This window comes from Carya illinoinensis, chromosome 9, assembly GCF_018687715.1.
Source record: "Carya illinoinensis cultivar Pawnee chromosome 9, C.illinoinensisPawnee_v1, whole genome shotgun sequence".
Taxonomy (NCBI): Eukaryota; Viridiplantae; Streptophyta; class Magnoliopsida; order Fagales; family Juglandaceae; genus Carya; species Carya illinoinensis.
The window spans coordinates 26,764,430-26,786,029 of record NC_056760.1 but is presented as its reverse complement, the minus strand read 5'-3'; the positions used below and the strand labels follow the sequence as shown (position 1 = coordinate 26,786,029).

The 21,600-nt window shown below is 35.3% G+C and overlaps 1 protein-coding gene across 1 annotated transcript; it reads left to right on the top strand.

Moving 5' to 3' along the window:
* The first annotated feature begins 2,084 nt into the window (after positions 1-2,084).
* On the top strand, positions 2,085-19,874 carry LOC122275219 (alpha-L-arabinofuranosidase 1-like). The gene is made up of 17 exons (XM_043084200.1): positions 2,085-2,451; positions 3,101-3,155; positions 3,570-3,784; positions 4,080-4,201; positions 4,297-4,450; positions 5,695-5,764; positions 12,313-12,458; positions 12,572-12,617; positions 12,716-12,768; positions 13,441-13,588; positions 14,784-14,902; positions 15,044-15,115; positions 15,192-15,292; positions 17,590-17,646; positions 17,760-17,958; positions 18,782-18,928; positions 19,534-19,874. Exons 1-17 carry the CDS (start codon positions 2,275-2,277, stop codon positions 19,681-19,683), a joined length of 2,031 nt encoding a protein of 676 aa, XP_042940134.1. The 5' UTR covers positions 2,085-2,274; the 3' UTR covers positions 19,684-19,874.
* The last annotated feature ends 1,726 nt before the right edge of the window (positions 19,875-21,600 follow it).

Below are 21,600 nucleotides of genomic sequence, written 5' to 3'. Positions count from 1 at the left end.
TAAAGAAGGTTTGGGAAAACTGAAAACTACTGAAAAGTTTTTTTTTTGGGGACCCCTGGGGGGAGGGGGTTGGAGGGGTTGGGGTTCCCCTTATGAATTTGGGGGCAGGGCGGGGTATTTACGGAGTAGGGCTGAGCCCCCTCCATCCCCCAACTTTGCAGTGCCCCTTTCATATGAGCGTGATGAACGGGGCGGTGCAGTGGGTGGCAGGCACCTGCTACCCACCCCTATTGTTGGGGTCCTTGCAGCCCACCCCTAAAAAAAAAAACCACTCACATTTTTTAACATTACAAAAACTAATTTTTCAAAAGAAAGCCTATAGGCAATACTACTATCATATTGACATACAATATTTTATAATCTTTACATTATTTATTAGATATTTTTGGAGTACAGACATGTTGTATCATAGGATGTAATGTCAATTAAAATTGGTACTTAAATAAATATTTTTTATTCACGATATGTTGTGATAGGAAAAGAGTACAACATCATCCGTTCTTTAGAAATACCTAATAATTTTTTATCTTTAAACTTGTAAGTTAGTGTATAATATTACACCATTAAAATTGCGTATGATGTAATTTTTTTATTTGTAAGATCTAAATTTTTATATTTTACTTAATAAATAAAATAAATCCTATTCTTAAATATAATTTTTTTTTTTAATTTTATCTTCTAAAAAAACAAATCTCTCATAAATCCTGTCATATTTCCACTTATTATTAAAGAAAAATATTTTAAAGATTTTATAAAAGTAAATTCATAAACTAACGTAGTTTTGCGTGATACGCTAGATTATATAGTTACTTTTATTGTAAAGTAAATCTAACATATCATATAAAGTCACGTCAGTTTGTAAATTTATTTTTATAAAAGCCATTTTAGCTATAGTAATTCTCATTTCAAAAAAAAAAAAGTCATTTTCTTAAATGGTGAATCTCATTTTTTTTAAAAGAATGTATAAGACTTGCACACTTTAAAACTGTATTTAACCTTATTCTAAAATGAGTTATTATATGATAGCTTAAATTTGAGAATACCTTAAAGACCTTTTTGGTATTTTGAAAAACTTAATAAGAAGTATTGAATGGGAAGACATTATAAATATATCATCATGCTATCTAAGAGAAATATTTGCAGTCCCTCACATGAAAAAAATATTTTCTAATAATAGATCCCATTTTCTTTTACAGTTCAAAAACTTTTACTCGAGGCCTCATGAATGGGTGTTTTCTTTGTTCAATGAGTGTTGGGAAGGGGAAAGAAAACCGAACATTTGGAGAAACTAAAATTTTTAGTAGAATACCAAAGGCAATGTAACACATCAATGGAAGACTCAAATTACATAGTCTATATTCTAAAAGAATTAGTCAATGATATAATTAGAGCTCCATTGAAATATGTGGGATACTACATTTAATAATTCTTGAGCTATTTTGTAGGTATTCTTAGAATATAGATACGTTGTGTTTTTATTCTACCATAAGATGTAATATCAATTAAAATTGTTTTTATCTTCTCATTTCACATTTCTAAAATTGTAGATATAGCCAAAATAATGTTGGAACAAAATTTTGGATCGTTGGAAACAAACACCACATCAATGGAGCTGAGATACAAGAAAGGCAGAGGACTAATGATTTTTGTGAAAATTAGTCTGGTTTGGTTTTATAAACCTTTTAAACTATTTTATTTTATATCAACATTTAAATATAAATATTTTTTAATTTTAAATATTTAAATTTTTAAGTTTTTTATTTAATTATTAATTAATTATTACAATAAATAAAAATAATATTAAAAATTTATATTGTAATTATATTTAATTTTATAATTTTTTATTTAACTTTTTCTCACTATTTTTATAAATCTTTTAATTTTTCTATTATTCGTAAGTTATTTTATCACTATTGGAAAGATAGAATTGCGGGCGCGGGGGTCCACAACCAAACGAGGAAGTCGCTGTAGCTTGAAATCCACTGCCTGAAAAATAGCTGCTTACGTGAAGGCAAGGCAAAGACTCTTCTTAACTTAACTATAAAAGCTCTGGCTGTAATAAACTTAGGCAGAGACAAAAAACAGTGAAGCTCCCACTTCCAACAACACTCTTGTCCCTCCTCGCTCTTAGACTCTCTCATTCTGCGAGGTGTCAGTCCAGAGTTGCTTATCAAGCTGTCTACTTTTCTGTTGAATTCATCAGAATATAACTGAATAAGCTCCTTTCCCAATTCTTCAAAAGTTTGTGAATAGAGCAGATGTGTTGAGGACAACATGGGTTCTTGCAAGGTTCCTTACAGTGTTCTTCTGCTTTGCTTTTTCATTGGGAGTTTTTTGGTGCCTCAATGTCTTTCTATTGGAGATGACGCCAACCAAACAGCATTTCTTGTAAATGCTTCTGAAGCATTGGGACGTCCAATACCCGAAACACTTTTCGGAATATTTTTTGAGGTTAGTTGTCCACCTGGAATTATGAACATCCTCTTCAACGCTGATTGAGTTTCTTGTATGTTGTTTTCTCTGTTGCATGCTTTTTGCTTTTGTATTTTAAATCATTTTCACATTTTTTATATTGAATTCCTGCTTGTGCTCTAGATGCAGTCTATGTTGTGACTTTGTTGTGCTTCAAGTTTTTACACTTACAGTATTTGTGCACACACCTATGCTAGTATTTAGCACAGGTCTCCGCTACTTTGAAAAAATGGGACCCACTAGGAAAAATTGAGTTTTTTCAAATTGATCAACTTTTTTTCAGAAGTCTTGTGTGGGGTTGCATGGTGCAGGCCTGTACAAATTATTCCCATTTATTTATGAGTACATGCACAAAATGATAGAGTTGCATTCTTAAAAAGTGAGGAATTCCATGAAAGCACCGCCATGGAGTTCTGGATTTTGTATACGGAAACATGATTGATCAGATTAGCCGTGCTTCATTTGATGTCAATCTTATGAAACGTCTCTAAAGATAAAACTAAATGGTTTAAATTAGTATGGCATTTGTGAGCCCTTGTGATGTGTATGATGAATCTTCAATGGTTGTGTGTATAAAAACAACGTGTGACTAGGGGGAATATTCATTTTCTCAAATGCTTTTCTGCAGGAGATTAACCATGCCGGTGCTGGAGGGTTGTGGGCAGAGCTTGTGAGCAACAGAGGTCATTTCTAAGTACTCTAAACTTCCAATGTACAAAAGAGTTAGAAAAAGAAGAAATCTACTTTTAATTTTTGTCTGATTTCTCGCATTTGGGATGTTCAAACTGAAATATTAGATCACCCTGACAATTGTAGAAGAAGATTTTGACATGCTTCATTAGATTGCAAACTGCATCTATTGGAACTCACAGAGAGAGATTTTAAAAGCATTTATAATTTTGAGATTCTTAAAAGTTATATTGGGATCCAACTATCGATGAAGCTGTTTGCTTAGCATTGGTACCCAAAAAACAATGCTTGTTGAACTTTCATATAAATTTCATGACTTTGTTATTGTCTTGTACAACCAGCTTTTTAATGCAAGACCTCATCTTTATATTGTAGTGTTAGGGATTCTCACAAAGTTTCTTCTCCAGGTTTTGAAGCTGGGGGACCTGATACACCCTCAAACATAGACCCTTGGTCTATTATTGGGGATGAATACTCATCCCTTACACTGTCCACGGACCGCTCATCATGTTTTGAGCACAATAAGGTTGCACTCCGAATGGAGGTACTATGTGACGCAGAAGGTACCGATATCTGTCCTGCTGGGGGCGTTGGTATTTATAACCCGGGCTTCTGGGGCATGGTAAGTTGACACATTTTCTACAACAAGATCACTAATTTGCATAATGCCTCTCTCTCTCTCTCCACCTTATCTGGAATAGTTAATGAGTTTAATCCCGTGTGCAGGGAAATCAACTTTTTTTTTTTTCTTCTTTGGGAAAATCTTGAATGTGTTAGGACACAATTACAGTCCATATGGGTTTTAGGATGTTTAGGTACATAGGCAACAGGATGCTATGTCCTGCATCATTTGTATCATAATTCTGCCAAGTTATTATTTCAAACTTTTGTACAAGCTCACTTTTGTTTTCTTTCAGAATATTGAGAAAGGAAAGAAATACAAAGTTGTTCTGTATCTTCGTTCATCAGGAGCAATTAATGTATCCGTGTCATTGACAGGGCCAAATGGCTTGGAGACACTGGCAACTCATGACATAATGTGAGCAACATTTGTACATTCTTTGAGTGTTCTGTAAATATTAACTAATCTAACAGGGCTAATGCATCCTTTGAAATCATTTGACTGCCTCTCAGAGCTTCTTCTTGTGACGTCTCAAACTGGAAGAAGATGGAGGTCCTGTTGGAAGCCAATGCCACAAATCCTAATTCAAGACTTCAATTGACTACAACCAGAAAAGGAGTTATTTGGTTTGACCAAGTTTCAGCTATGCCCGTGGATACATATAAGGTATCTGTTTCTTTCTGAAGTCATAAATGGTCATTACAGGAGGTATGCATGCACTCAAACTGTGGTTTATTTACATATATAAGATAGATTATACATGTACATGTGATACATTTATGATAGAGGTTTATAACGAATGATTTGAAGGTCTTCTTGAGGGATGATCAGTGAATTTACTGTCCATCTTATATGATGTGGTGTGGATGGATCTTGTCTGCGAGCTATCCTTTTCTTCACATCATCCATATCCCATACCATGAATTGTAATGTATACATGTACCCTAATGTTTATTATGCCTGATGCATGGCATGCAACTTATAGTATGTAAATTTTGATTCTGAAAATATTTATTGAAGTAAAAGATTTGTGAATATAAGATGGTTTAAGATGATTCGTTCTTCATTTATAGGCTCCCTTGCATTGATAATCAATTGTTAGTCCGGATAAGGGAATTTATGGTGAACTAGAATTCGTGCCATGATCTTGACTTCTCGACTGTCTTCTCTTAGCTAAAAAAATAAAATAGAATCGGGTAGTCTGATAATTTACAAAAATGAAAATATTACAAAAATGAAGTTTTTTGCAATCTTTCTGTCTTCTCAGAATCTACCAACAAAAAGTCTCTTGCAGTCACTGCAAGTGGTAATTATCTACCACTTTACCTTAAGCTATTGTTGTTTCTTTCTTTGATATCAACCCTTTACAAGGTAGTATAAATTGAACTGGTCAAATGAGAATTGTTGACTTTATCCAGGGAAAGTCCATTGTGAGAAAACAAGAAATAATGAACACATTTTAAAAGCTATTTGGCAAAAAATCTTAAATAAACTTCATAGATTTTTGCCATTTTTGTCATCTACTTGAATAGTGTTCAGCCACCATTACACACCTTAAATTTGTGAAAGTGATATGCACGTAATGACATTGAAAAGTAATACATGCTGAAAGAAAAAGCATAAACCTTGTTTGATCAATTTTCATATTCTGATGCTTGTTAGAATTGAACTAATTTGTGGTACTTCAAAACTTCAATAAAGATTAATATATGCAAGGTTTCACCTCTAATCATTTGAGCTTTGATAGCATTGGAAGCTGTTATCTTCATTGTAAGTTGTTCATAATAATTATATTTACTTATTATCACGTTTTAACCTGAATGCTCACCGAGAGCCACCTTGTTATGGTTTAGTACATATGCATTCCTTTGAGGTCTTGTTAGTCTTCAAAAAACTGTGTCTTGGCACAGGGACATGGTTTCCGAAGTGAGCTTGCTGAAATGCTAGCAGATCTAAAACCAAAATTTATCAGATTTCCAGGTGAGCATAAATTGCATGCTTTAAGAATTCTCATTTCAGATTGTTTTAATTATTCTTAGGAACATTTAGACTGCATTATATAAGTTTCTGAGTTTAACATTTGTGATGCTGAAGCCTATATTTCCATAATACTTTATCTGCATCTTCCCTTTAGGCACATGGTCGTTCATTGTTTTGAATGCTTATTTGTATCAACATTTTCTCTTTATGATCCAAAACTATATGATATATTACTTAGCAGAAGTGCTTTTGATGGTGTGGAGAATCCATGTGTGAAATCAAATGACTTTTCTTGAAGTTTTGTTCAGATGGGTCTCAGTTCAACCTTTTTTTTTCCTCTTTGAAGTCTTTCTGAATTTTTATAAATGCTGCCAACTTTAAATCTTAACCTTTTGTTATTATTTATTTTTTATTTTGTGATCTTGGTTGACGTCCCATTTTGGCTTTTCTTTATACATATTATTTCTTTTCCAATGTTAATCATATATTTGTCCAAGAACTACTGTGAGAAAATGAGCAAGAAACTCATGGAACCTGTTATAAAACCTATCTTTTATAGTTATAAAATTTCCAAGATTTTATTAATAAAGAAATCCAAAAACAGATAACAAAACCTTATATGTTTCGGTTCTGAAACTCAACAAATATATTTTTGTTTCTTGACTCAAAACCGAAATGCTCAAGATTCATAATATCCACAAGATTATCAACTATGTTCACAAAACTAGCAGAATACCAACACAGATCTATATAAGAAAATACAACAGCTTCCAGATCCAATATAAGCACGAATCAACAAAATAACCGAGAGCAAATATATCAGAAAATTAGCAAGGAAATAAGCATGAACAATGAAACAAGAAAAATAAATAAAACATAGAAAGAACACGCCGAGATACGTGGTTCGACCCTAATGGTCTACATGCACAGTAGGAATGGCTTCAGAGATCTTTATTGATAAACCAATAATCACAGAGAAGCCTCAGTTCATGGTGATACAAAACCCTCTCATTTCTCACATAGAAATCGCACGGATTTCTCACTCAAGAGCAAGCCCTGAAAAAAAAAAACCCTAGAAAAAGCCCCTTTCTCTCCCTCTCTGCCTCTCTGATTTTCAGCCGATAAAATGAGTCTGCCTCTTAGGGTTACAACACGTAAGTGAGTATATATATATATATGATGCAACAGATCTGCGACAAGTGTCTCACACCCAGCGGCTCAGATCACCTCTTCAGATTGCACGGCACATGCTTCTCACGTGCCTGTTTAAATACTGACTTAAAGTTTCAGGGAACCAGATCGAGCCACAAGACCTTCAACACTTCAACACATTTTAAACTCATTAGTAAGCATAGAGAACAGAAAGAAATGATTTGACATACATATTACAAATCTCCACCTTGGCAAAACATTTACTTGCCTGGTGTTTATAATGACCCTCATCATTGGCCCATTTCTGCACTGTCCCCCTAATGGGGACTGACTCTTGACTCCATACCTACTAAGTTCAGAGAGTGTTTGAACTTTGACCATGGGACAGACTTGGTCATCATATCTGAGGGGTTATCCTTAGTTGAGACCTTTTCCACACCTACTACTTTGGATTCTATAACATCTCTTACAAAGTGAAGCCGTATATCAATATGCTTAGACCTCTCATGAAAAACTTGGTTTTTAGCTAAGTGAAGCATGCTTTGATTATCACAATGCACTATGATGTTACCATTGAAAATATTTAATTCAATTGCAATCTCTTTTAACCATATGGCCTCTTTAATAGCTTCTGTCAATGCTATATATTCTGCTTCTGTGGTGGACAATGTCACCACAGATTGTAAGTGTAATTTCCAGCTAATAGCCCCTCCAAAAGCAGTAAATACATAACCAGTTAATGACTTCTTAGTATCTATGCTCCCAACAAAATCAGAGTCTACAAAGCCAGCCAATTCACAATCCTCTTTCACATTGTTCCCAAAAGTAAGACCCAAGTTAGTAGTATCAGCCAGGTATCTTAATACCCATTTAATGGCCTGCCAGTGGGGTTTTCCTGGGTTACCCATAAATCTACTAACTACACTCACTGCATAGGTTAGATCAGGCCTAGAACAGACCATTGCATACATTATACTTCCCACCATGCTAGCATAAGAGATTTGTTGCATAAAACTAATATCAGAGTCTATTTTAGGAGCTTGATCTAAAGACAATTTGAAATGTTGTCCTAAGGGTGTAGCTACATGCTTAACATGATCCATACCAAATCTATTGAGAATTTTAGAAATGTAATTTTTCTAAAATAAGTAAAGCAAACCAACATTCCTATCTCTTTCAATTTCCATTCCTAGAATTTTCTTAGCAGGACCCAATTCCTTCATTTCAAATTCTGATTTTAGCATGCTTTTAACTTGATTAATTAAAACAATGTCCTTACAAGCTACCGGCATGTCATCAACATACAATAGGAGATAAACAAATATTCCCTTTTCTTCCTTGTAATAGACACAACTATCATAGCAGCTTCTTTTAAAATCATTATTAATCATGTGTGTATCAAATCTCTTATACCACTATCTAGGTGATTGTTTGCGACCATATAAGGATTTTTTAAGAAGACACACTTGATTATTTTTAATTTCTTTGGTAAAACCTTCAGGAGGCTGCATATAAATTTCTTCTTCAAGTTCTCCATGCAGAAAAGCAGTTTAGTATCTAACTATTCTAGATGCAAGTTTTCAAAAGCTGTATAAGCTAGCAGTAGCCTAATGGAGCTGTGTTTAACCACAGGGGAGAAGATTTCATTGAAATCAATTCCTTCCCTCTGTGTAAACCCTTTGGCTACTAGTCTAGCCTTATACCTGGTCCCTTCTACCCCTGGCATGCTTTCCTTTTTCTTATAGATCCACTTGAATCCAACAAGCTTAACCCCTCTAGGTTTAGGCACTAAAACTCAGGTTTTATTTTTATTTAGAGATTCCATTTCCTCATGCATAGCAATGATCCATTTGGAGGAATCCTTGCTAGCCATTGCCTCTTTATAAGTTTTAGGTTCTTGATTAACTATTTCATTAGCTATTGTTAAGGCATACACAGTTAAGTCAGCTTGACTTTATAGGAGGTTTAATAACTCTCTTTTGCCTATCTCTTACTAGATTATTGGAGTTAGCTCCATCTTGAACCATGTCCCCTGAGTATTCTTCCTCAGGGTGATTACTTTCCCCAATTTTAGGTTTAGATTGGGCCTTTACTTGATCCACCTCAATCTGAGATCCTCTTGGGGACTTAACAGTTTCTTGGTCTACCCTTTGTCCCTGTACCCAAGCCATTTGTGACTCATTAAAAGTCACATCCCTGCTTACTATGCTGTTATATCTTCCTGGTCCATCTACCCACAGCTTGTAACCCTTAACACCTTCAGGATACCTTATAAAGATGCACTTAAGTGCCCTAGGTTCCAACTTGTCAGTTTTTGAATGTGCATAAGCAACACACCCAAAAACTCTTAGGTAGTCATACTTTGGAGGTTTTCCAAACCATAACTCATGAGGAGTTTTAAAACCTATGGTAGATGAAGGACACTTATTAATAAGATGTACAACAGTAGTGGCAGCTTCTGCCCAAAATGTTTTGGGCAGCTCTGAGTTTGACAACATGCACCTTATCCTTTCCAAGATGGTTCTATTCATTCTTTCAGCTAAGCCATTCTGTTGTGGGGTTTCCCTTACTGTCTTATGCCTAAGAATTCCTTCCTTTTGACAGTACATGTTAAACTCATTTGAGAGAAACTCTAAACCATTGTCAGTCCTTAAGATCTTGCGTTTTCTACCTACTTGGTTTTCCACAAGGGTCTTCCATTCCTTGAACTTTTCAAAGGTGTCACTCTTATTTTTAAGGATATAAATCCAAACCTTCCTAGAGTAGTCATCCACTAAAGAGAGAAAATAGCTCCTTCCACCATGTGAATTTACTCTTGCTGGTCCCCATAGGTCAGAATGAACATAATCTAGGATTTACTTAGTGTTGTGGGTTGCTGACTTAAAACTAACCCTGTTTGCCTTTCCATAGATACAATCTTTACAAAAAGGTAAGTTTCCTAGGTTTGGATCACTCAGCAGCCCTTGTTTTTGTAATTCTAAAAGCCCCCCCTTGACTTACATGCCCAAGCCTTCTGTGCCATAGTACAGCTTTGTTCTCTACTATGTTTTGAGTTGGGGATGCTTCCCCAACTACTATTTTCCCAAGTAGTGTATATAACCCATTTTTTATTTCTTCTTTTATGATAACTAGGGAACCTCTAGTAACTCTAAGTACCCCTGCCTCAGATTTGAAAGAATAACCTACCAAGTCAAGCATACCAAGAGAAATTAAATTTCTCTTTAATTCAGGTATGAATCTGACCTCACTCAAAACCTTTTCAATTCCATCATGCATTTTAAGTCTAACTAACCCTATACCCATGACTTTGTAGGCCTTATTGTTACCTAGAATTACATGTCCCCCTTCTTGTTCAGAGAATGTCTCAAACCACTCCCTTACTGGACACATATGAAAAGAGCATCCAGAGTCCATTATCCACTCTGTTTTTGAATCAACCTCACTCACTGTGAGTACTTCAACACTCTCATACCCTTCTAAAACCACAGAGGCATCCCCTGCCTCCTTGGTTTTATTCTCAGGATTATTTTTCCTATCAGGGCAATCTTTCTTAAAACTCCCTTCCTTGTGACAGTGAAAACATTTGAATTGTTTCCCCTTTGACTTAGACCCATATCTCTTATTTTTATTATTGCCCTTCCTTTCTCTCTTTTCTGTTCTGCCCCTAACAGACAAGCCTTCCCCATGATTCTGTTTGGTATCTCCCTTACTTTGAATTTCCCTAGTATGAAGTACAGATTGTACTTCATCAAGTGTCAAAGAGTCCCTACCATACATCATGCTTTCTTTTAGACCTAGATATGATGAGTCCAAAGAACTCATCAAGAGGATGGCCTGATCCTCATCCTCCACCTTAATGTCTATATTAGCTAAGTCTAATATGATTTTGTTGAACTCATCTAGGTGCTGTCCTATTGGAGTCCCATGGGTCATCTTGAAGGTATACAATTTTGTTTTCTTATGTAATCTGTTTGCTAAAGACTTTGTCATATATAGGTTTTCTAATTTCAGCCAAATTCCTTCAGCCGTGTCCTCACTAGCCACCTCTCTCAGGACTTTATCCCCAAGAGAGAGGATTAGGGCACTATGGGCTTTCTGGAGAATGTCCCTCTGGACATACCCCTTATCTTCCTCTTTCGAGGAAGAGCCCTTCTATTTCTCACCTATGAGAGCATCCTGCAGTCCATGTTGGACTAGCAGTGCTCTTGTCTTGATTCTTCATAGGCCAAAATCATTTTCACCAGTGAATTTCTCTATATCAAATCTCATGGTCCTCATGAACCTGGCTCTGAGACCAATTGTTATAAAACCTATGTTTTATAGTTATAAAATTTTCAAGACTTTATTAATAAAGAAATCCAAAAACAGATAACAAAACCTTATATGTTTCGGTTCTGAAACTCAACAAATATATTTTTGTTTCTTGACTCAAAACCGAAATGCTCAAGATTCACAATATCCACAAGATTATCAACTATGTTCACAAAACCAACGGAATACCAACACAGATCTATACAAGAATATACAACAGCTTCCAAATCCAATATAAACATGAATCAACAAAATAACCGAGAGCAAATATATCAGAAAATTAGCAAGGAAATAAGCATGAACAATGAAACAAGAAAAATAAGTAAAACATAGAAAGAACACACCGAGATATGTGGTTCGACCCTAATGGTCTACATCCACGGCAGGAATGGCCTCAAAGATCTTTATAAATAAACCAATAATCACAGAGAAACCTCAGTTCATGGTGATACAAAACCCTCTCATTTCTCACATAGAAATCGCACGGATTTCTCACTCAAGAGCAAGCCCTGAAAAAAAAACCCTAGAAAAAGCCCCTTTCTCTCCCTCTCTGCCTCTCTGATTTTCAGCCGATAAAATGAGTCTGCCTCTTAGGGTTACAACACATAAGTGAGTATATATATATGATGCAACAGATCTGTGACAAGTGTCTCACACCCAGCGGCTCAGATCACCTCTTCAGATTGCACAACACATGCTTCTCATGTGTCTGTTTAAATGCTGACTTAAAGCTTCAGGGAACCAGATCGAGCCACAAGACCTTCAACACTTAAACACATTTTAAACTCATTAGTAAGCATAGAGAACAGAAAGAAATGATTTGACATACATATTACAGATCCTTTTGGATCGATCATTTTCTATCCTCTATATTTTTTTCCCATTACTACCTCCAACTGCAACCCATTCAAAAAGAAAGAGAAGCTTCAACTTTCAAGATGGTTATAAAGTTGCTGTAAATTTTAATATGTACATTGGGCCTTTTTCTGTTTGTTAATCGACTGAGCGACATCATAGTTTGTTATTACATATATATTGTTTTATTCCTCAGAAGTTATGTTGACATCATAGTTATGTTGCATCAGGTGGCTGCTTTGTTGAAGGTGAATGGTTAAGAAATGCATTTCGTTGGAAAGCGACCATTGGACCCTGGGAGGAGAGACCAGGGCACTTTGGTGATGTTTGGAAGTACTGGACGGATGATGGCCTTGGTTACTTTGAGTTTCTCCAAGTAGGCATCTTCTTTCATTTTGGGCGTGGAGTGTTAGCATTATTAATGACCAGAAAATGTCCATTATGTGATTCTTGAGCAGATTTAAATACAATATTTTTTCTTTTCTGCAGCTAACAGAGGACCTAGGTTCATTGCCAGTATGGGTGTTTAACAGTGGTATTTCACCAATGCTTGTCATTCTAACTGTTTTTCTTTCAATTTAGCAATTGAATAATAAATGTTTTGTTACTTTATATATTCAAACAATTCCACAGGTTTCAGTCATAATGATCAAGTTAGTTCTTCTAGTGTCAGGCCTTTTGTGCAAGTAAGTATGTGAGTTTGTTACTCCCTACTATTAAGAATATAATACAAATAATAAAATCTACCTCTACCCGATGATATCAAAGCAGAGGTACTGAGTTCAAACCCTGATTCTACGCTCTACTCCATTTAATTAAGTATTCCACGTGCACGGCCTCGTTTGATTTTAGAGATGAGATGAGATGAGATAAGATAAGTTGAGATAAGTTGAATAAAATATTATTAGAATATATTACTTTTGTATTGGGATTTGAAAAAGTTGTAATGATTAAGATGAGATGAGATGAGATGAGAGTTTTGTAAAAGTGAACAAAGCAGGGAGCCTGACTCACATGTGAGGGAGAGTGTTATGGCAAATATAAATTATTAAATCTACATCTTTCCATTAGTTTATGCTTTTGGGACATGTGATAATTTTCACATGATATCAGAGCAAAGGTTCTGAATTCAGACCCTAACTCTATATTCTATCTTTTTTAATTAAATATTCCACTTGTTGGTCCCACTCATCGAGAGACAGTCTAGCCCATATGTGAGGGGAAGTGTTAAGAATATAATACAAATAATAAAATCTACCTCTTCCCATCATTAAACTTTTAGGACAAAAGGTGATTTTCACACCTATTAGATTAAGTTGATATTTTTGTTTCTTTGATGATAAATGACTTGATTACAGGAAGCCCTCGATAGCATTGAGTTTGCTAGAGGTGATCCTAATTCTACATGGGGTTCTATGCGAGCTGCAATGGGACATCCAGAACCTTTTGACTTGCGATATGTTGCTCTTGGGAATGAGGATTGTTTGAAAAAGAATAATTATCGAGGTTTCCATCTATGTTTTGATGTTGTTGTTATTATTATTTTCTTAGTTATTATTTAACAGATAGATTGGATGCCTTTATAGCGATTATAAATTGGGCTAGAGATTATCTTCTCCATGCTAAAGATGATTAATATGACTAAGAGTCACCTATCGATATGAGAAACATTTTAATGTATCTGATTCAATTACTCCAGAGCTTCTTCTGTAGGTCCTTTTTGAGTCAGTTAAGTCTATTTCACATTTTCTGCTTTTGTACTTAGTCATACATAATTAATGCACTTTATGTTGCTTTTTATTGGGCATTATAATTTTCCAAATGTCTGACAATGTTATTTATCAAACTCTTATGTACTGTGGAAAAACCTGATTTAATAGTCACAAGCATGATCCTTATTGGCCTACCTAGATAGGGCCCGCAATCTCTCTCTCTCTCTCTCTCTCTCTCTCTCTCTCTCTCTCTCTCTCACATTCATACCTTTGCATAGTTTGTATGCACACGCACAAACTCATGTAACTCTTGCTCAGAGAGTGTCGTTTATTTGTTCTTTCAATTTAGAATGACTCAGAAAACATCATACTAGGTATCATCCTAATGCTAAAGAATGATTGCAATATTAAACAGGAAATGCTAGTAAGTTGCATATATTCAGTGGCAAAATAATGAGAAACAATTGGTACGATATTCTGAAATACTATTGCATTGCAAGAACTTCATGTTGGAGGGAAAAAAAGCTGCTATGAAAGGCATTCAGATCTTCATTAAAATAGTCATTTAAGCTTCTGTTAGCAACACGCCACCTTTAAAATCTCTCATCATTGAATGGAATTGTTTTCATATTTTACTTGCCTCATTGGAAATTTTGCCACGGGAAGATATAGTACCTGAATTGTTGAAGTGCTAGATGGATGTATTTATTTTTCCTTTGTCTTTGTGCGCACCAAAAGCTGAGTGCTTCCAGAAAAACACTTCTAACTTTTGTTTCCAAGTGGATTCTGAAGTGTACCCTTTGTGCTTAATTTGACTGACTGCATGTATGCAATAATTTAGTTGTTGCAATAACCCTTATTCCTTCCGAAAAAATTTAGAAACCAAAGAATTCAGAAAACAATTGCCACTGCAATACAGATTCTGAGTGATGCATCTGATTTATGACTTTATTCTTTTTTTCCTTATTCTTTTATTGTTCATTGACCAGGAAATTACCTCAAGTTCCATACTGCCATAAAGAAGGCTTATCCAGACATCAAAATTATCACAAATTGTTTCGGGTTTTCTCGAAAGTTGGATCACCCTGCAGATTTTTATGATTATCATGTAAAATTCTCATCTTCAATTCTTGTATTGATATGTGAATGGAGCCATTTCAATGATCTTTTATGTCGTATGATATGAATATCTTTCGTCCTTCGTTGGGCAATGAGGGACAGAATCATCTTACTCTGTATTTTTGGTTAGCTTTATACATCTGCCAACAACATGTTTTCGATGGCTCATCGATTCGATCATACATCACGTGGCGGTCCAAAGGTGTGATGTTGTCCCTGTATGATATAATATATGAATTTGATCAAATGCTTAAAAGGGTCTCATTGATATGCGTCAGGCTTTTGTAAGTGAGTATGCTGCAACTGGGAATGCTGGCAAAGGAAATCTTTTAGCAGCGCTGGCTGAGGCTGCATTCCTTATTGGGATTGAACAGAACAGGTTTGATGTAATTTTTGAACTTGCTTACTGTAAAATTGTGCTTGCAATTACTTCAATTCAGTCCAAATTTGACAATTCTTTTTTCCTCCAAAGCGTTCTTTAGGGGAACCACAAAACGAATCCTAGAAAAAGAAAATAAAAATATCAACTCTGAATTGATAGTTGAGTTTTCCCCAGTCATTTGCCTAATCGAAATGTTAGAATTGTGTTCTAAAAGTCGATTAAACTGTTTATTATTAAAAAATTTAAAAACTGTTTATTTTCTTAGATGAATGCTTATTCCATGGGCATATCTATTTATTTTAATTCGTATAGATCTCATGAGATGAATTGTATGTAGTTCTCAAGCCATTAATACCATGATTCAGGTGCACTTAACGAGACTAGTCCACTGAAGTTATAATTGCTAAGCACTTGGAAACTTATAGTTCATAGCTAGTGGTGAAATTAGGCATTTTATCAGATAAAACTACAAATAGATTCCTCTTGATCATGGAAGATGTGACTTCTAGTTAAAAAGGCGGACACATATGATGTACTCATGAACTGCACCACAGCCAATGCAAGTTTTACAAACTTATTGTCAACTGAATTTGTTATTCACATTCATTAATAGCAAATAGTTCTTAATCTTATTAACTTAATTATACTCAGATATTGAGTATAGGTCAATTTGATATATGATGGAGTGAGATTTTGAATGGTCAATACCTTGATAGTTTTTGTGGTCAAATGAAAATAAGAGGGAACATTAACTATGATGAGAAATGCATCATCATATATGGGGATGTAAATAAGGCAAATTAATGTTACTAAATAATTTTTCTTTGAGAAATGACATTAATAATGAACTTTTTTGCTTCTCATGATCAATAATATTTTGTTTACCAATCAAAACAAAAATAATGAACTTGTTTGCATTTATATTCTCCTTGAGGTATCCTTCAAAATTTTCCTTATCTTTTCCTAATTTTTCTTCTCTATGCATGAGCTTTCTAAATTTTCCCCCAAATTTCCTTTAACATATTTCCTTAATAACATTGAACATATCAAGTTTTTAGTTAAAAATGAAATAAAAGCCCATCCTAAAGCCTTAGTAGCACGAATGATGTCATGTAAGATGGTCTGGTCGTGTGCAACAAAGGCATCTGCTAACAAAAGAGTTGTTTGATTTAAACAAAAGATGCCACCCAAAAGCCAATAGATTGGTGTGATAGTGTAGAGGGTGTGATATAATAAATGATAGCTGGAAGTTGATGGATGATATGGCTTCAAACAAAGGTGTATGGCGGGGACCCCTCTCCTAGTGAAGGCATACATGGTTGGCTCATTATGAGAAATGCTTCGTTTAAAAACAAAAAAAAAAAAAAATCTACAAAAGTAAACTTACAAATTGATGTGGCTTGATTTAGTATGTTAGATTGTAAAGCTCTTTTTATTGTTAAGTAGATTTGATGTCTCACATGGAGTTACATCAATTTGTAAATTTGTTTTGTAAGATCCTTTTATAAATCTACCACCTTGCTGGTTATTTGCCTTTCCCATCATTGCTACTACTGTAGGTGCCTAAAATTCATGGATTCTCAAATAGAGTGGAATCGAGGCATAATTATTTGCTGAGCTGTGTCTTTTGCTTTTCTTTCTTTCTTTCATTTTGTTTGCTTTTCCTTTTCGTGAGGAAAGTGGGAATCCAAAAGGCTCACCCGCACAACCAAATAGGAGGAGTGTTGGGTGAAGAACCATTATTCTAGAAGACATCCGATCTGGAGCCCACATCTTATGAGGGTTCTTGCCATTATGCCAAAGTGTTTGGCCTTTCCTTTTCTGTGTCAGTTCATGCTTTGCTAACCAAACTAGTGCTTTGAGCATGAGCCTTTATGTAGTGATAAATTCATGCTAAGGAGATGTGCGTGATATGTGCAAGCTGCTGAACAATGAAAATATTAGCTTCTAATCAGGTTTCCAGTTTAGTTAAAAAGAAAGCAAAATCGGAAAAGTATGAAAGAAAGGGAAAAAACATAAAATGGAAACCAATGCCCATTTAGCTTGACAGATAAGTACCAAGTAGAGTATATAAACTGCTTTGATTAGCATTAATTTTCTGAAATTGTCAATGCTTTGTCTCTCAAATGTCCCTAAATCCTAGAGTTTCCAGATGGGTTTGTACGCATAAATTAAGGATCTTGATTCTTGATCTTCAATTCCTTTGCAATTAATTAGCTTCTATACTCATAAAAGTTTTACTACCAATCAGAAAGAAAAGCTGCTAAGGACTTCCATTTCTTTCTTCAATGCAGTGATATAGTTAGCATGGCAAGCTATGCACCACTTTTTGTGAATGACAATGACAGGAAGTAATTTCTCTCAAAATTTTATCATAAAATAATTTTCCATATATTTTACTTCGAAAGTGAAAATTCCACCTTTATATAATTGTTATACTGAGATTGAAAAACTTTCTAATAAGGTGGAGTCCAGATGCAATTGTCTTTAACTCTTCACAGCTATATGGAACACCAAGCTACTGGGCGCAACATTTTTTCAGGGAGTCTAGTTCAGCAACTGTTCTTCATTCAACAATCCAACCAAATACAACCACTTCCCTCATTGCATCTGCAATTATGTGGAATAATTCGGATGATGGCAAGAGTTACCTAAGAATAAAGGTTTGCTTCCTCATAAGTGACCTCACTATTTTTATACTGCAATGCTTCCTAGCTACCCCACTTTCCAGCTCCATCAAATTCAAACATCTACATAGATTTTTCTTTGTTTAGGCGTATTATCCAGTTACTTGTTTGCTGGAATATCTTGTCTTTAGTTACTTGCATACATGTGGTTAATAATGGCAGAGAAATGGTTTTTCTAGCTCTTTAGTTGTTTTGAATTTTGTAGATGCACCACATGCTTTTGAAATTGATCAATGGAATATGGCTTTTCGATCCATGCGGTGTTGTGAAAAAACGATGACAATGAGTTGAAAAATAATATCGAACGAGAAAAACATACACACAATCACACGCGACACAAGATGTACGTGGTTCGGAAAATTGCCTACGTCCACGGGAGCTGCAGAGGATTTTATTATTGAGGAAAATCACACTACAAGATGGATCTTCAACACTGTACGTCCACAGTGTTCATTCATACAGTAATCATACGGTCATATAAATTAAAACATCATATATATAGTTACACGGCGGAAACCCTACAAAATTGTATGTTTGCTCGAGCGGCGTGTCGAGCGAACTTCCCTTCCGCATCTTGCTCGAGCTCACTGTCGAGTTGACATCGAGCTTTCGACTCTACCTGACTTCGCTCGAGCAAAAGCTTCCTGCTCGAGCTCACTGTTGAGCTGACATCAAGCGTTCGACTCTGTCTGAATTCGCTTGAGTGGCCAATGCCTCCGCTCGAGCGGTGTGGACCAGACTCCACAGCACTCAACATGTGGCACTGCTATTAATTTGAGATAATTTTTTTTTTTTGCAGATTGTGAACTTTGGGAATGACACAGTTAATCTCAAGATAAGTGTGGATGGATTGGAGCCAAACTCCATACAGTTATCCGGGTCGAACAAGACCGAACTCACCTCTGGTAATCTGATGGATGAGAATTCCTTCAACGAGCCAAAGAAGGTAATTCAGGAATCGCTTTTTCAGTAGACTAGAAAACATGTCTTCTGAACTGTTGGGGGGCTTGTCCGCCTATTTAGATATACTTCTACATGCTATTTTGTAGGTAACTTTTTAGGTTGTCTTCATTTTCATTACCTTAAGTAAAGATGATCTTCAGACATTCTCAAAAGATTAGGATAGGTTTTTGATTTATAGTTATGAAGTGAATATTCATTGACCAAGACAATATCCTATTGCTGAAAAGGCGGTGGTTAGATTTCTCCACCATCTTTACTCAGCCAAAGTTGGGCAAAAATCTAAAGGAAAACTTATAAGCAGTAAACCCTTGATTTAGTTGGCTACTAATCAACAAGCAACTATTTAGACGTATTCGGTTGTTCACATCTTCTTGCCAATGTGATTTTTATATAGGATCATATCTCTTGGTCTATACATGGTTTCATAATTCCAACAATCTACTACTACAAACAAAAAATTACAGTATCAAAAAAAGAGGGGAAAAAAATTGACAAAGGGTAAAGAATATTCTCTCTTGAATGGTAAGATTGTCAGAAATAACATATAGCTCTAAATAAAACTTTTTGTCTTCCATGGTATGTATCCAGGTCAAACCGACCCAGAGTTCACTTGAAAATGCTGGCAAGGACATGGATGTCGTACTCCTTCCATATTCTCTCACTTCATTTGATCTGTTGAAAGGATCTAGCAGCATCAGAACCGCAAGAAGTGGTTATTTCTCTAGGCCATCTTTTTAAAATATTGACTAATGATGAATATCAAGTACTGTACTTTTGAGAAATGAAGGTAATAACCCAACAAAAGATAGCATGCTTGCGGGCCAACTATTCAGTTGGAATGTCATGTTGTAGTATGTAATATCAAACTCGATCGTTGCTTACGGCTTTCATGGTTGTAAGTATACGTATGAATGCTCTTTGTTCTTGGAGATGAAATTATATCCTTCAGTTCATTTTAATACGCCCAGGCACACTGCATTTCCATTCCATGGTGATATCTCAAGACAAAATGGTCTGTAATCACGCATTATAATTGCAGTATTGGATTAACATACATGCATTCAGATAATTGCTTGTGGATCAAATCTAAATTAGTGGAGATTCGATTAGTCGAATAGAAATTTAAGTAATTGATAGTGTTTATGGTTTGAATTTAAGATTTGAACTTCTTTGTTCTCTATAATATAATTTATTAGCTTGTGGTTCGAGTTGGGTTGTGTGTAGTTTCTAGGTGATATTGTAAAAGGGATAGTAGTTTTAGGGTGAATTGTAATTGTCCCAAGTAATTTATATGGTGTTAAAGGGTTTCTCATTCTCAAAATAACATGTTGCTACATAATCAGTTATGGTCAAATCATGACTGCATCGAATGATCAGTGGATTTTGTCCTCCAGACTCTATAAGCCTAACCACGAGTTACAAGAATTTGAGTCATTAACTGGGTATCAAAACTTATTAGGAGTTTACATCCATCCCATAGCCTACAGTCACTCCTGAATCATGTATCAAAACCCCCACCGCCTTTTAATTTTTTTTTTAAAAGGCGGTGGGGGTTTTGATACATGATTCAGGAGTGACTGTAGGCTATGGGATGGATGTAAACTTCCGCCACATAAAATGAGTAAGATAAGAAGAAAATTAAATATAATTTTTTTTTAAAAAATCAGACAAAAAATGTAAATTTAGTAAAAGTTTAGGGGTCAACTTGCAAACACCAAAAGCAAGAAGGGTCAAAATGTAAACAACCGAAACTTTAAATTGCAAAAGCGAATAACCTAGGGTTTAAAAACTAGCATTAGCAAAAAATACAATTCAATTAACACTACCAATGTTGGATTTGTGGGGGCTTGCTTTGTTGGAAGGTTGACCCGATTTGATAACCGAATCCAACGAGGATGCGTTCTCAACTTTTTTTTTTTTTGAAGCAGATTTTCAAGGAGGCTTGAGCCATGAAGGGTACCTCGATGCAAAGCTCAGGCAGAAAGTTCGCTCAGACAAAGAATTCGCTCAAGCCACACTCAATACTCCGCTCAAGTGAATAAAGTAGAATAGTGGGCTTTCGCAGTGTGTCACTATAAATATGTACTTAATTAACAGTATAGCTAGTTCTGAATAGTCAATTTCACCCCAAAGTGTATTTTGTCATTTCTTAGTATAATAAAATCCTCCACAGCTCTGTGGATGTGGGCATGTTGCCAAACTACATTAATTTTGTGTTGTGTGATGATTAGCTTGTATTTATTTTTACTTTTCTGTCATTATTTTCACAACACTTGGTATTAAGAGCCAAGATTCATGTTTGAAGGGAGAACGTTGGTAGGGGATGAAGTAAAGGTTGGAATCGAGAAGTTTGATGGCACAAACTTCGGGTACCAGAGGATGCAGATAGAGAACTACCTCTATGGGAAGAGACTCCATCTTCCACTATTGGGGAAAAAGCCAAAGAGAATGGATGATGTTGATTGGAACCTGTTAAATCGACAAGTCTTGGAGGTTACTCGGCTAGCTCTGTCAAGATCGGTTGCACAAAATGTTATCAAGGATAAAACTACAATGGATCTCATGGTAGCTTTCTCTAGTATGTATGAAAAGTTGTAAGCAAATAACAAGGTTCATTTAATGAAGAAATTGTTCAACCTGACGATGGCAAAAAGT

Excerpts from the sequence above, each read along its gene's own strand:
- LOC122275219 (XM_043084200.1), top strand. The coding sequence starts at position 2,275 with ATGGGTTCTTGCAAGGTTCCTTACAGTGTTCTTCTGCTTTGCTTTTTC. Across the intron at positions 3,785-4,079 it reads ACCCGGGCTTCTGGGGCATG|AATATTGAGAAAGGAAAGAA; the intron begins GTAAGTTGACAC and ends GTTTTCTTTCAG. Across the intron at positions 13,589-14,783 it reads GAAAAAGAATAATTATCGAG|GAAATTACCTCAAGTTCCAT; the intron begins GTTTCCATCTAT and ends TTCATTGACCAG.